Here is a 14,655-nt window from a genome sequence, read left to right on the forward strand (position 1 = left end):
TAAGACTCTTTATTTTCTTTACCCTCTGAGTGTACTTTATAAGTTTGCCCAATACAAGTAATTGTCTCCAGTTCCTCAATCTGTGCCTCACATCCTCCTTCTGAGTGACCATTTTCATTTTCTTTAATATTCAAGGAAACGGAACAAATGCTTGCAAAATTTCAAACAGCAACAAGACAATAAAAATAAAGATAGATTACTTTGCCAATGCACTAAATACAAGAGTCCTATAAGAGATGTACTTGTGAGTCTCTTAGACATGGCTAGTTATATCATGTTAAATAATTTGATTAAAACTTTACTTGCCTCAGTAATTTTAATAACTAACATTTGGGTGCTTGTGTACGGCAAACATGGTATTAAGTGCTTCATATGGATCATCTCACTTGATTCTTCTAACAATTTCATAAGATCATAGGAACCATTTTGATTCCTCTTTTACTGATGGGAGGATAGGAAGGTTGAGTAACTTGTCCAAAGCCACACAGCTAGCAAGTGGCAGAGTCAGGATTAAAACCTGGGTCTAGTTTGGCTCCGAGGTCTGTGCCCTTCACTGCTAAGTTTCAGTGCCAAACATGGCTGCAATAGCACATTTTTTTTTTCTTAAAAAATAATCAGAAATTTCTCAGTATGAATAAACTGGTTCATTGAGGGTTCTTTAGTAAAATGTTCGCCACAATGGTATTTTGTAGATAGCTAAATGGGAATCTGTATCTAAAACCCCCAATTAAAAAACGCTTTATTTTAATAGCATCTCTATACGTTCGAGAAAGACTTGCAAGTTGTCAGTTGCTCTGTCAACAGTGAGAGAACTTTGCTTGGTAAGTTGAACTCTTTTAATGCTACATGTCAAGAACTAAATTACATTTTTTTGAGTTTCAAAGTATTGAATTTTTACAATATTTGATTAGTGTATTGCAATGATTTTCTGTGACGAGAAGCTCTTAGGGGATTAGAGGTGAAATAAAGAATCTGTTGAGTCTGCTTACAAAAAAAGATTGCCTGGTATTCCTCCTTAATCATCCCTGACAGATGCTTTGAGCCCTCACTTAATTCACATAGCAAATAGTAAACTTGAACAAGCCACTGCATGAATCATTTGCTAATGACTTATTTTTTTTTTTCCATTAGCTGCAAGTTTAGTTCAATCTACTAAAGAAGGAAGAAAGAATGAGCTTCAACCAGGTAATGAAATTATACTTTCTAGTGCTTACTGATAGATGAAGATATATTGAACGACTTAGTCCAATTTCAGGCATCTTTACAAATAGCTTTATCTCAGAATGAAAAGGTAAAGGTCAAGCATGTGAAAGAGTTTAAATTTTTTTCAAGTAAACAAGTAAGTACAGAAAATATAACAGTAAACGGCAGGAGTATAAAAAGGCAATTAGCACCTGCTAAGTACACATTGAGAACATATTAGAACCCCATGGGCAGGAGCTGACGTAAAGGGTAAAAGTTTGGTATTTCTTTAACAATACCATTTACAAAAAAAATATCTGGTTAACTATTGACCATTGCATAATGCAATATGAGTAGTCCATCAATTCTAAATATAAAATCAATTCTACACATTTGTCAAGGCCCACTTCATAGTTTGTTATCTATGTGATGCCCCCCTGCCATCCTTTTAACATTTTATAATATCCATTTCTCTGCTCAGAACCCAAGAAATATTGAATGCCTGCAGTGGGTCAGGCACTATGCATTCTGCTAAGGATACAGTGGTTCCCAAAGAGGTGTGTCAATTGCCCTGCGGGGGAGTTATAGGGACTAGTGGTGGGTGGGGATGTCCCATTGAGCATGTGCCCCTTCTTCGAAGGAAGCCCACTGGGATCAGCTTTCAGTTTATCAAGAGAATTATGGTCCTGGCTGGGTGGCTCAGTTGTTTGAAGCATCGTCCCGTACATCAAAAGGTTGTGGGTTCGATTCCTGGTCGGGGCACATACCTGGATTTCGGTTTCGATCCCTGGTTGGGGCATGTGTGGAGGCAATCGATTGATGTTTCTTTCTCGCTCCCTTCCTTTATCTCTAAAAGTCAATTAAAACATATCCTCAGGTAAGGATTTTCTTTTTAAAAAAGACAAGTATGGATGTTGATGCAAAAATTTTACTTTTAAATGTTGGCTCAAATATTTTTTAAAAATTCTCCTTGGGCAATGATAACCATCTGTGGCTGAATCTAGCCTATGGACTCCCATTTTCCAACCTCTGGCCTAGTGGATCTCATTTCAATCTCTTGCTATTCCAGTCCTGCAGTGTGTTCCATCTGCTCTGTTTATTCGGCACTTAAACTCCTTCTTTTGTTAGCATAGTTCCCACTCGGATGTATTCACCTGCAGTTGCATGTAATGGAGAAACCCTTTTACATACTTTCCACACGAGGCTTATGAGGCGGTCCTGGGCTCCCACAGAGCCAGCTTAGAGGGACTCAAGTCTGGGTAGGACCTTCTCATCCTCAGCAGAGGAGTTTCTGGGAGATGTTGGTGAGCGGGATGCAATGTCTGAAATCTCATGTATTACGCACCCAGCCTTTCCTCCTGCCATGTTACACTGAGAGCTGCAGCAGTCCTCTTCCCTCTTCTGTGCCCTGTCCTGCTCTTAGCATTCTCTGCTCTTCTTAGAATCAGGTGCAATGCTCACATCAGAGGTAATGGAACTGGATGAGCTTAAGCGAAAGAGGATCTAAGATATTGGTGTCCTGACCTTTAAAACAAGGGTATGAACAAAATCAGGATATGACCCTGATTTCCTGGGAGAATACATCCCTTTACCAAGGAGAGACAGGCCCAGTTGCTTGTATTCTTCCCGATCAAACGGCTGGATTAGGTCCCTGCCCCTCCTAGTTATTTTCTATTTTGTAAGAATATTTTTTCCATTGATTTTTAGGGAGGAGGAAGGGGAAGAAAGAGGGAAAGAGAAAGGGGGGGGGGGAGAGAGAGAGAGAGAGAGAGAGAGAGAGAGAGAGAAACATTGATGAGAGAGAGACACACATCGATTGGTTGCCTCCTGCATGCACCCCAACTAGAACTAGGAACAAACTCAAAACCCAGGTACGAGCCCTTGACTGGGAATGGAACCTACAGCCCTTCCATCCATGGCCGAGCTCTAACCACTGAGAAAAACTGGCCAGGACTGTCTGACTTTTTACTTAGCATAATGCCCTCGAAGTTCATTCCCTGCTGGAGCTTTTGATCCTGTTGTTTCTACTTCCTGGATGCCCATAGCCCGCAGCCCCGTCTTTCCCTTCAGGGATGCCCTCCCAGTCTCCACTGATAGCTGGATTCTCTAAATTCTTAAGACAATTTTAGACATTTCATGGAACCATGGGATTTTTATGGTTGAAAGTAATTGTAGAAATAATCTGGTCCTGTAGTTCTTCATTTTATTTTTTAAATAATAAGGTAGGGATGCCTAGAAATCTTTGTGACTTGCCGAAAGGTATATATTAGGTTAGTGGCAGAGCTTATACTAGAACTGATGTCTCCGGAGTCTTAATTCAGAGTGCTTCCTGGTACACTGTGAAAACACATGGTATGTTACTGAGAGAAATGCCCTTTGGCACAAGTATTCTTATTATGCTAATTATATTAGTTAGATGTCTCTCTGCTGCTCTAAAGAAGGGAAATATTAGTGTAGGAAAATGACTTCTGTCCTAGAAAATCCTCCCATTTTCAGGCAAGTTAATTTAGTTGATAGCTGGTTATCTCATTTGGGTACAATTCACTGCCATAAAGGGTAAACATAAAGTGATTCCTTTTTTCCACTGAGAAGATTCCCCTGCCTGCCCCCCCCCCCCCAAAGTTTTTTCTCCCCCAGTTAAAATATATAAGCTTTTAGGGCAAGAAATAAAATAGTCAGATGCTAGCTGCACTACTTAATATGTTAATGTAGTTATACCAAATTAAAAGAACATCCTATATAATAAAAGGGTAATATGTAAATTGACCCTAATGGTGGAATGACTGGGAAAGACCAGTTGCTATGATGCACACTGACCACCAGGGAGCAGATGCTCAATGCAGGAGCTGCCCCCTGGTGGTCAGTGCGCTCCCACAGGAGGAGCTTGGCTCAGCCACAAGACAGGCTGATGGCTGCAAGCACAGTGGTGGTGGCAGGAGCCTCTCCTGCCGCCTCGGCAGCTCGGTCAGACATTCCTCAAGGGCTCCTGGTCTGCCAGAGGGATGTCTGACTGCCAGCTTAGGCCCAATCCCCTGGGGAGAGGGCCTAAGCTGGCAGGTGGACATCCCCTGAGGGCTCCCAGGCTGTGAGAGGGTGCAGGCGGGCTGAGGGACCCCCCAAGTGCACAGATTTTTGCGCACTGGGCCTCTAGTAAAATAATAACGACATGGGAATTTTGGACTGGAACACACAGTTTTCCCCTGGGCAGGATGGCTTCCCCAGATTCTTTGTCTGTCAGAGTCAGAGAATGAAACCACTGATGGAAGATGGTATAGCAAAAGTGGAAATTTATTGAAGAACAAGTACAGACTCCCTTTTGGGGAGGAGGAAAGAGTCCCACAGCACAGATTCCCACGTAGGGAGGGGGAAAGAGTCCCACCGAGTTCCTTTTCCCCCAGTTTATAAAGGCTACGGTTTTTGTGCCTCAATATCCCCTCTGATTGGCCACTATTCCCCTTTGATTTGGTCACTATAGCAACTCCTGAGCTCAAAGGTCAAACCTCACATGGGGCATGTGAGGCCCTTCTTCTTTATTTTGTAAATATAGACCTTTGGCTACTCCCAGTTCCCCTCTCTTATGGAAATGTAACTTCTGCTGCTTCCAACTTCCTTGTCTTATGGAAATGTAACTGCTGCCTCTTCAAATTCCCTTGTCTTATGGAAATGTAACCTTTGTAGCTCTGTAGCCCTGTGTTTCTTCCATGGACCCCCTTAATTATAAAAATCCCCTAAACCTGCCGATTTTACCCCTAAATATTCCTATTTCAATAAGGAAAATTGCTTTTTCTTTTTATGTTCACATTTAAAAAAATAATTTTTTACTTTTCAATTATAATTGTCTTCATTCTCACATTTCACAGAACATTTCTATTCTATTTTCATCACAAGCATCTTTGACACCATGGTCTTTTTTATTCCTAGAACCATTTTTTTGAGTCACCAGGCAAATTCCTAAAGCACCTCACCTTTATTCTATCCCATTTATTGGGAATATAGTCCTTTTTAATCAGTGTATGATCCTGGATTTTTATTCGAAGTTACAAGTACCCATTGACCAAACAACATTTGATTTTCTTGTTCTGTTGTATATATTTGTGATCCCACGTAATAACTCACTCACTGTCTTGATTTGTAAATAATCTTTAAAGGCAAGTTATAGAGATGTCCAGTCCTTGCAATTAGGAGGACTATCCCAGAAATTGTTTTACATTCTTTGCCTTTTTAAAAAAATTAAATGAAGAGTGCTGTCAGGTTACTTTCTTAGATAGTGAATGAAAACTGGCTTTGATTCCATTCTAGGCTGCTATGCTATCCCCAAATTAGACATTGTCATTCAAAATGAAGTCACTGAAAAGTACCAGAGAAAGGTAGTCTTTAGAAGAGCTCAACTATAAGGCAACTCCTTTTGAAGTTTAATCTTGAGGGAGGGGAACTTCTGGCCTATATTTGGATATTTGCGATAATCCCATTACAGCCTGTGTCCAAGGACTTCCTCCTAGCTGCTATCTTTGTTGACATTTGCTTGAAAGTGACACTGAGGAAATAAGTGGGTGTTTATCAGAGCAGCTCCACCCATTCCTGAGGGAAGCCAAGTCCCTGTCCTACTGATGGGTGCTGTCAGCTCAAACATGTTCATGCATCAGGAGTATCTTCGAATTTCCACACACAAACCGCACCTGCCACGGTGCTGCAGAGCTGGAGTGACGCTGAAGTAAACTGTCTTATTTAGCCTTAGAAGCTGCGAGGGCCCGTGAAGCTGCGCTAAAAGTGGCCGAGGAATGGGAGGAACTGGTTCCTCACTCCGTGTGCACCGGCCTCTCCTTTATGATGTTTTCTGTGTCGGTTTGAGGTTCTAAGAAACGTCACAGTAAACTTTAAGAAAATTATTTTTCTTTGTGTGATACAACAGGCAACACATGTACATTTTCCAAGTTCAGACCTATGTGGAGAAAATAATGTGCGATTTTCTGGTCTTCGTTTCTAAAAGCCTCCTTTACTTTGTAGGATCCAAGTGCTTAACTCTGTTGGTTGAAATCCACCCCGTCAACAACGTGAAGGTTCTGAAAGCAGTGGATAGCTATGTTTGGGTTCAGGTGAGTGAGCTTGTCATTTAACACTTACCTCATTCATCAAAAGGCCTGAACCTAGAGGCAACGGTGTTTACCAAGTGCCTTCACATACTTTGTTACATCTTACCCTCAAAGCACTCTGATAAATGGTATGGCAGGAATTATCAGCTCTTCCTTTGCAAACATGGAAATCTTTAAAATAATCCTGGTTCCTCTGTCTCTTTTGGATCGTGTTTTGTCTGATTAAGTGACTTAACCCCGTAGTTGATCAGCTCCGTGAAGTGGACGTAGCAGCACTGTGTGAACAACGCGGGGCACTAGACAGAGGCAGCCCTCCTTGCGTGCTCCTTCTGAATTGACAAATTCTGCTAAAATTTATTTGTCACCCAAAACCAGTACTCCTGGTCCTTTCACAGTCATTTGCAGACATGTTCAAAACGGTGGAGAATTTGTTACCCAGGGCACACATTTCTAGAGCTGAGGTTTGGATCCTAACAGGGTGCCCTTTGAGAGTTCCCCTGCAGCATGAGGTGCATCTTCCAGATAGTTCCAGTGGATAATTAGACACCCACCTACACCCCTATCATGCGAGCTCTCCATTGATGGCTATGAACAATCGAAGCTCCGTATCTGTGAAGATAAATATTTCCTTAACGTCTTTATAGCTTCTTACTCACAATGCAAAAAATAAAATAAAGTAAAATAAAATAAAAAATACCCCAGACCTGGCAAGTTTTTGTGGAGCTGTGTCTGCAGGCTGTTGATTTATATTCCGACTTCTAGGCCTTGCTCTAGGGTTGCTTCATAAAAGAAAGAAAAACAACCAACACCTAAGTGGGACTTTCAAAATCATGTTCTCACTGATTGCCGCACAAGGACCAGGCAGAGGCTTAGAACTCCACGGCACCTTCGTCCAGGTCCAGTCCTAAGCGAGCATGCCCTGCCACCTGTGCGGCCCCAGGGGAGGCCAGGCCATCTCCTGTGGGAGCACCTCCTTGTGCTGAGACACTGAGCATCTACTCTTCCGTTATGCAGGTGGTGGCGCTCATTTTTGCTTCTCCTCTTCCCAGGCCTCAGAGTACCCTGCTCGATGTGCCCCACGTCACAAGTCAGGAGATAATCAATTCTGTATTATTTTTGTAGCTGAATTCTGCACTTGCTATCTATTTTATAATGGTGAAGTTATTTCTATGAAGAATGGTATGTAGTTAATGTTTTGTTTTTCAGTTCTAAAAGGGAAACCTGACTACAAATAATTTTTAAAACTGACCGTTTCTATTTCCAATTTGTCGTCGTGAAAAGTTAGGACACCAGGTAATACAGTTTGTAAAAAATGTTCCTAGTCGGTGGAGAGGCTGCCAACTATACCACAGGGACGTTAAACGTTGTGTCCTTTCAGTGTGCTGTCAAGTTTGGAGGGGAAAAAATGAAATTCCCTGGTGAATCTTCTCTAGTAAGCTTTCATGTTGCAAGACAAACCTGCTGATTTGTCGTGAACCTTTCGATGATGAAAGAATTAAGTCACTGGAGTCTCATCCCATGACCAGCGTTCCCTCATATCACAGTTGACAGCGTCGGGCCATGGGTTTCTGGCTGCCTGCTTGTCCCATAGGGGAGGGCACCGAGGAGGAGGAGTGGGGTGGCCTCCCCTTTTCTTCCCGGGGGCAGTCATTCTTTGAGGCTTGCAAGTCCTCCACCACATGCCGTACTGTGACTCACTGTCCTTTCTTGGAAAGTCCCTGGCTGTGTTGCGCTTTGTCTCTTGGAAGCGGGACTTGAGGTTGTAACAGAGGGTACGTTTACTTAGCTCTCTAATTAAATGCTAGGGTTTAGTTGCACAACCAATGTATTGATCGCTCTTATTTTGTGCCATGTGAAACAGAGCTTTCTGTACAAATGTTACATAGTGTCTGATTGACTTCAGAATCACATTTTCCAAATAGGAAGCCCCGTCTCTAGAGATAGCTTACACGTTAGCCTTTCCATTGAAATGAATTATGTTAGACCTGCAGTCAGTTTCCCCTGGGAAACCGAGATCCTGAAAGCGTTCCATTCTCCTGCTGGCTTCCATCTGTAACGTGTGCGTGCCTAAATGTGTGACTCACCTGCACTGTTCTGTGGTTCCCAGCCCCTTCTCTGGTAGGTAGCAATATGGTGATCAAATACAGCTTTTGAAATAGTTGTGTACGGAAGGTAGTTGCTCGTGGTTTTGATTGATTTTCTTTTTTGCAGTTCCTCTACCCGCATGTTGACAGTCATCCCTTTCCAGAGAACCATCTGCTACTGATTTCAGAGGAGAAGTGTAAGTGCGTCTTTAGGTGGTGTGTGGGACTTCACGAGTGGACTCTCCTATTGAAGTGGGGGCCATGGCTGAATTTTCTAGAGGTCCACTCACCAGTGTTGAGGCTCTGCAGACCACAAATGTCCATTTGAGACCCGGGACTCCTGTAGAAGGGCTGTTGCCCAGCTGTCTGTCTCACACTTTTGTAACTAGAACTGGCAGAAGGTAAGTAGGATGAATGAATCTAAATTGCTTACGGAGAGAAAGGGAACCTCTACACATTCACCCAACATGTTCAGTTTTGTTAATGTGACGTTGCTCCCTATAGAAAAGCCTCCCCGATATCTTCTATGAGTTTTCTATTTGATATTTTCACACAAACAGGTGTTTGGTGTTTGGAAACTGCAAGTAAACCCTAACAAATGAGCCCTTATTAGTTGCACATAAGAACAATGGTATAGGGCAGTGATGGCGAACCTTTTGAGCTCGGCGTGTCAGCATTTTGTAAAACCCTAACTTAACTCTGGTGTCATGTCACATATAGAAATTTTTTGATATTTGCAACCATAGTAAAACAAAGATTTATATTTTTGATATTTATTTTATATATTTAAATGCCATTTAACAAAGAAAAATCAACCAAAAAATGAGTTCGCGTGTCAACTCTGACACGCGTGCCATAGGTGCGCCATCACTGGTATAGGGGAGGCAAATGCTTGTTGAGGGGACTCAGGGGAGCAGAAAGGTTTATGTGTGCATTGCTGATATTGAGGAGCAGGGTAAATATTGGACTTGAAAGAGACTGTAAAGGAAGGTTGTGTTTTGAACCTTTACTGTGAGATTACTGTCTGTGATAATATTTTTCAGTCAGTTGTTTAATCTCCCTTTTTTTTAAATAAAAAAATTATTCGCAATGGTTAGGTGAAAAAGTAGCACTCATGTTTTTCACAAAGGTTAAATGATCTTTCTATTGCTTCTTTGTTTAAAGATATTGAACAATTTCATATCCAAGTCATTCAAGAAGATGGAAATAGAGTGGTAAGTGTTTGAAGTTCCTTTTGTTTCAGAGCCCACCCCCCCATCCCCCACCCCCCAAGAATGACATTTCTAGACGGTGAAAGGTTAATGTGCCCTGGCCGGTGTGGCTCAGTTGGCTGAGTGTCATCCTGTGCACCGAAAGGTTGCTGGTCAGGGCACATACACGTTGTGGGTTCCATCCCCCATATAATCAATGTTTCACCCTCTCTCTCCCTCTCCCTTCTTCTCTCTAAAATCAATGAAAAACATTGAAAAGTAGGCTAACATTATAGAAACAATATTTTCTTTGTTTGCTGTCTTTCAACTTATAGTGTTGCTGTTGTAAAATGTGAACTAATACAAGATATATAAAGGAGCCCTAACTGGTTTGGCTCAGAGGAGAGAGCGTCAGCCTGCCGACCGGAGGGTCCTGGGTTCAATTCATGTCAAGGGCATGTACCTTGGTTGCAGGCTACTTTCCAGCCTGGGCCCTGGTCAGGGCTCTTGCAGGAGGCAACCAGTCAATGCATTTCTTTCACAGTAATGTTTTTCTCTGTCTTTCCCTCTCTCTTCCACTCTCCCTAAAAAAAAAAAAAAAAAAAAAAAAAAAAAAAAAAAAAATTAATGGAAAAATATCCTCCGGTGAAGATTAATAACAACAACAAACCTAATATGTATGTGTGTGTGTGTGTGTGTGTGTATGGATTAAATGTTCTCTTTACCTCTATCTCAGCCTCTAATTTGGTCTCCTGAGATAACTTATAATGACAGCCTTGTGTGACTCTTTCCACAACTTTGCCTTGCTCAGGTGCATGTATACAAGGATTCAATTGTTTTTTAGCAAAATAGAATTATAACATATATATTAATTTGCTGCTTTTGTTTTTGCTTTTGCATAATATATCATGGGTATCCTTACAGGTTTCTAAATAAATATATAACTTTTTCCTCTAATTTTCTATCTATAGATACATATACATATATAATAAATGGGATCATAACATATATGCTGGGGTTTTATGTAGTTTAATTTTCTTTTATTTTTTTTGCTTGTTTTCGACTTCTCCCTCACCTTCTCACCTTTATTTTTGTTTACAACCTGGTATGTATCCTATCATGCTTTTCTCTATACGTCTGTTGTCTCTCATCCTCTCCCCTAACACACCCAGGGGTTTGTTTATTGTTCACTCCTTCCTCACTCAACTTTGTGGCATGACCTGTGGGTCACCTAGAATAGTTCCAACTTACTGTCTTTAGAAGTACTTAATGTAAACAGTTTTCAACCATTTTCCCACAGATGTACATTTACTTGATTACCAACTTATTTTATTTGTTTGCATTAGAAATTGTCTCAAACGTTTTTGTGTCTATAGCTTTCCATATTTGGTACACATATTTCGGGGTTAAATCCTCAGGTATGGATAATTGGGTTGATGCTTTAATAAATGTCAATAGATTTTGCCAGATTGCTTTTCAAAAAAAATTGTAACAATTTACAGTTTTAAAAGCAAAGTATGGCAAAACCCTTTTCTCTATCCATACCATTAATAGGTGTATTTGTCTTTTTTTTAAAAATTCCAATCTGGTGGGTATAAGTTGATGCTAATATTTTAGTCTGCATTTCCCTTGGTATTAGTGAGTTTGAACATCTACTATGCTTATTGGCTATTTGAATTTTTCTAAACATTGTTTAGTTGTTTTTTCTTTTTCTATTTTTCTACTGGGTTGTCTTTTCTTGACAATTTGTGATGTTAATATCTTCTTGTTATTTAAAATGTCCTTCAACATTTAAATCAGCATCAAAATAGTGTTTGAAGATTTTAATTTTAAGGTTATGTGAAGAAAATTGAAATGGAAAATCACATTTATTAGCATGTATCTACTATTGATTGCCTTATATCAAGAGGCCAGGCTGGAACATGACCATCTATGGTTAGAAAAACATGTGTGGCTAGAGCTCTGGGCCACCAGTGACTAAGTGGATGGGAGGGCAAGATCAGGGCCAGTTGTCAGAGAGGAAAGAACCAGGCAAGATCCCAAAGCCTGTGATGAGAATTTCGGGGAGAGAGGTAAGTAAACAAGCAGGGCTCAGAAGCTGGGAGTGGCATAGACCAAGGACTGGCTGGTTGGAAGAGGGTTTGGGAGCCAAGAAGGCACTGTAGAGGCAGCGAGGGCAGCGGGCACTTGTCAGCAGCCCAGGAAGGCTTCTCCCTGCCGAGAGGGTGCAGCCTCAGCATCCGTGGTCCATGTGTGCCCTACTGTGCGAGGCACTTCTGCCTTCATTCTTAAAGGCTTAGACCACAGCTTTGTGAGGCAGTGTGCGGCTCCGCGCATTCCTCACATTCCTGCGTGATGGAGGTGGTGTTATACTCATTCCATTTTCATAGGAAATAACAAAACCAAGACTCAGAGACATAGCTCTAGAGATGTGAACCCGGGTTGCCACTCTCTGGTAATGAGGTTCTTGTCAGTATATACCATTTTTTTTAAACCATATTTTTATTGATTTCAGAGAGGAAGGGAGAGGAGAGAGATATAATCATTGATCACCTGCCTCCTGCTCGCCCCCTACTGGGGATGGAGCCCTGCAACCTGGACATGTGCCCTTGACGGGAATGACACCAGTTCCCCCACACTATCCACTGAGCCAAACCAGCTCGAGCTTGTCAGTATATACCTTCATCTGAAAGAGTTCCCAAATCTACCTGGACCTAACATTTTTCAGGAAAATGGAAACAAGATGGCTTTCCAAGGTTTAGAGACAAACAGGCCCTCTTGGAGTTCTTCTCCAGCGACACTTCCCTCTGCCTCTGGGCATCGGCAAGCCAGAATCAGAGATGCATGATTCTGCGTGCCCTGTGCCTTCCCTAAGTTCCAAGTTAGCCTCAATCGCAAAATCCCTGTTAGGGTTAGAGAGGGTTTAGGCATGAAAACGGATATAGAAGCATCAAACAGACCGTCCAACCCAGAGGAAGGCAGAAGAGGGCGGGAGGTAAGAGATCAACCAAGGACTTGTATGCATGCATATAAGCATAACCAGTGGACACAGACAGTAGGGGTGAGGGAATGTGCTAGGGAGTGGGAGCAGCAGGGGAGAGGTCAATGGGGGAGAAAGGAGACATAAGTAATACTTTAAACAATAAAGAATTTAAATTAAAAAAATAAATAAAAAGAGAACAAATTATTACATTAAAAAAAAAGAAAAAGAAAGTGGACCATTCTATGTTCCCTTTTTGTTTTCTCACTTCTGCCTCAACCTGTCTACATTCTTGTTTTTAAATTTTTTTAATTTTTTTTATTGATTAAAGTATTACAAAGAGTATTACATATGTCTCTTTCCTCCGCCCACCCCCCCCGCCCCGCCCCCTGACATTCCCCCGGCCCTGTCTACATTCTTTACTCATCTGTCCCGATATAGAATACTTTTGCTACATAAAGCATTTTGAGGGATGTGAATACTTAATTCCTTGCATTAAACTTGTAATATCCTTGGCAATGCACATACCTTATCTCATTGTCCTTCTTTTGAATAAGCATTCCTTGAGAACTGTTATGTGCTAGAAACAAGGCTTTGAGAATAGGAAGGTGGCCTAGAGGAGTGCATGCTCACTGCGGAGACTCAGAGGATTCATTAAAATGTAACTGTAACTGGAGGATGCCAGAGTGCCATAGGAGTACAGAGGTGGGAGCTTTGCCTTGGTCTTGGGCCTGAGTTTTCCCTTGGCAGCCCGGCCTCTGTGAAGGCCTCGTCAGCAGAGACCTGAGTGGGTTATGTCCAGAACAGAAAGCTCTGGCTCTTCTATTAACTTAGCTATTGACTTGTGCTAGATGTGGCCTTGCCTTCAACACCACCAGCCTGTCTGTTAAAGTAGGAATACAGTAAAATCGTATATTATAAAGTGTTTGGGAAGAGCAAGTAATGAAATGATGCCTTAAATCTTTTCTAAAAAGACTTGCCATATGCATGTGTTGGGGGGAGGGGAAGGCTGCTAAAAATAAACTGTGGAAATACTTATATGTATTAGATAAAATATGCAAATTAACAATGAATTCCAGATCTTTTTTCTTTTAAAATAGTTTCTTATTTCTAAAATCCGTTTGCCTCTTTAGGTGATTAAACATTCTGGCAATGTCCCAAAAGAGAGAATAGCAGAGGATTTCGTTTGGGCTCAATGGGATACGGCAGAGCAGAGATTATACTACATTGACCTGAAGGTAAAAGCTAGTCCAGTGGCCCTCCTTTTCATAGGTACAATTGAATTTTGACATTATCGTTATTGTAATTTACTAGTGACTGCATTTTCATTGATGGTTTATTGAAAAGAATGAAAAGCTTTTCGTTACTGTTTGCTTCTCGGCTGCTTCTTTCTCTCTCATGCTCTTTTGTTTTTTTAACTTGTGTTTTTGTTGGTTTTAGTGGGATAAAATGTCATTTATTTGGTTTCCTCTTTTAGAGATCAAGGAGTACCTTAAAATGTATCCAGTTTTGTGCTGATGAGAACTTTAACCTAATGGTAAGTCCAGATAATGACTGGGCTAGAGGAAATTTTTTTTAACATGGTGCTGCCCCTTTTTAAAGAGAATTGTCATCATTAACAGCATTTTAGCACGCTTGATGTGCGATTTGTCAGTTGTGTGAACAAGTAAAATAGTTCTTGCCATCTCAAGGCTTCACCACTATAGCAATTGCAATGAATATACACAGGAAATTTCTGATAACTGAATGCTTCACATGAAAGAAACAAGTGTAAGAGTGAGGATTAGTAGAAGGAAATAGGTGTGGTCTTATAAGTCATTGATGCCAAAGGATTTATGAAGTTGGAGGATTTGAGAATCAGGTCAGTGAGAGGGCATAGTTTAATTAGTAAAAATCTAGCATGACTCCTGAAAAAGCTATTTGGAATGCTAGCCTTGGGGTGAGGAGTCATAAATGTTTTTATCTGTAATGGACAGTACATTATTATTTTTCCTGATGAGGACTGATATTGGTCTAGATTGGCATTATACCATTATAAGAATTCATTTATTCCTCCTGCACTCCTCCCCCTTCCCCCTTTTTGACTCATCCATGCTCCTGCTAAAGACACCAGTTCTTTCCTTATGTGG

At 41.2% G+C, this 14,655-nt stretch overlaps 1 protein-coding gene across 1 annotated transcript in view; it reads left to right on the forward strand.

Annotated features, from left to right (window-relative positions):
- The window catches only part of GSAP (gamma-secretase activating protein), a gene marked incomplete at its 5' end in the record, with an annotated part of 76,502 nt that overhangs the window by 14,121 nt on the left and 47,726 nt on the right, over positions 1–14,655 (forward strand). Inside the window, 7 exons of the mRNA XM_081102361.1 lie at positions 752–821; positions 1,132–1,185; positions 6,187–6,275; positions 8,484–8,553; positions 9,521–9,570; positions 13,660–13,764; positions 14,004–14,063. Coding sequence (XP_080958487.1) covers positions 752–821; positions 1,132–1,185; positions 6,187–6,275; positions 8,484–8,553; positions 9,521–9,570; positions 13,660–13,764; positions 14,004–14,063 — 498 coding nt within the window. The remainder of the gene's footprint in view (positions 1–751; positions 822–1,131; positions 1,186–6,186; positions 6,276–8,483; positions 8,554–9,520; positions 9,571–13,659; positions 13,765–14,003; positions 14,064–14,655) is intronic.

This window comes from Myotis nattereri, assembly GCF_964212035.1.
Source record: "Myotis nattereri genome assembly, chromosome: 11".
In the NCBI taxonomy this organism is placed as follows: Eukaryota; Metazoa; Chordata; class Mammalia; order Chiroptera; family Vespertilionidae; genus Myotis; species Myotis nattereri.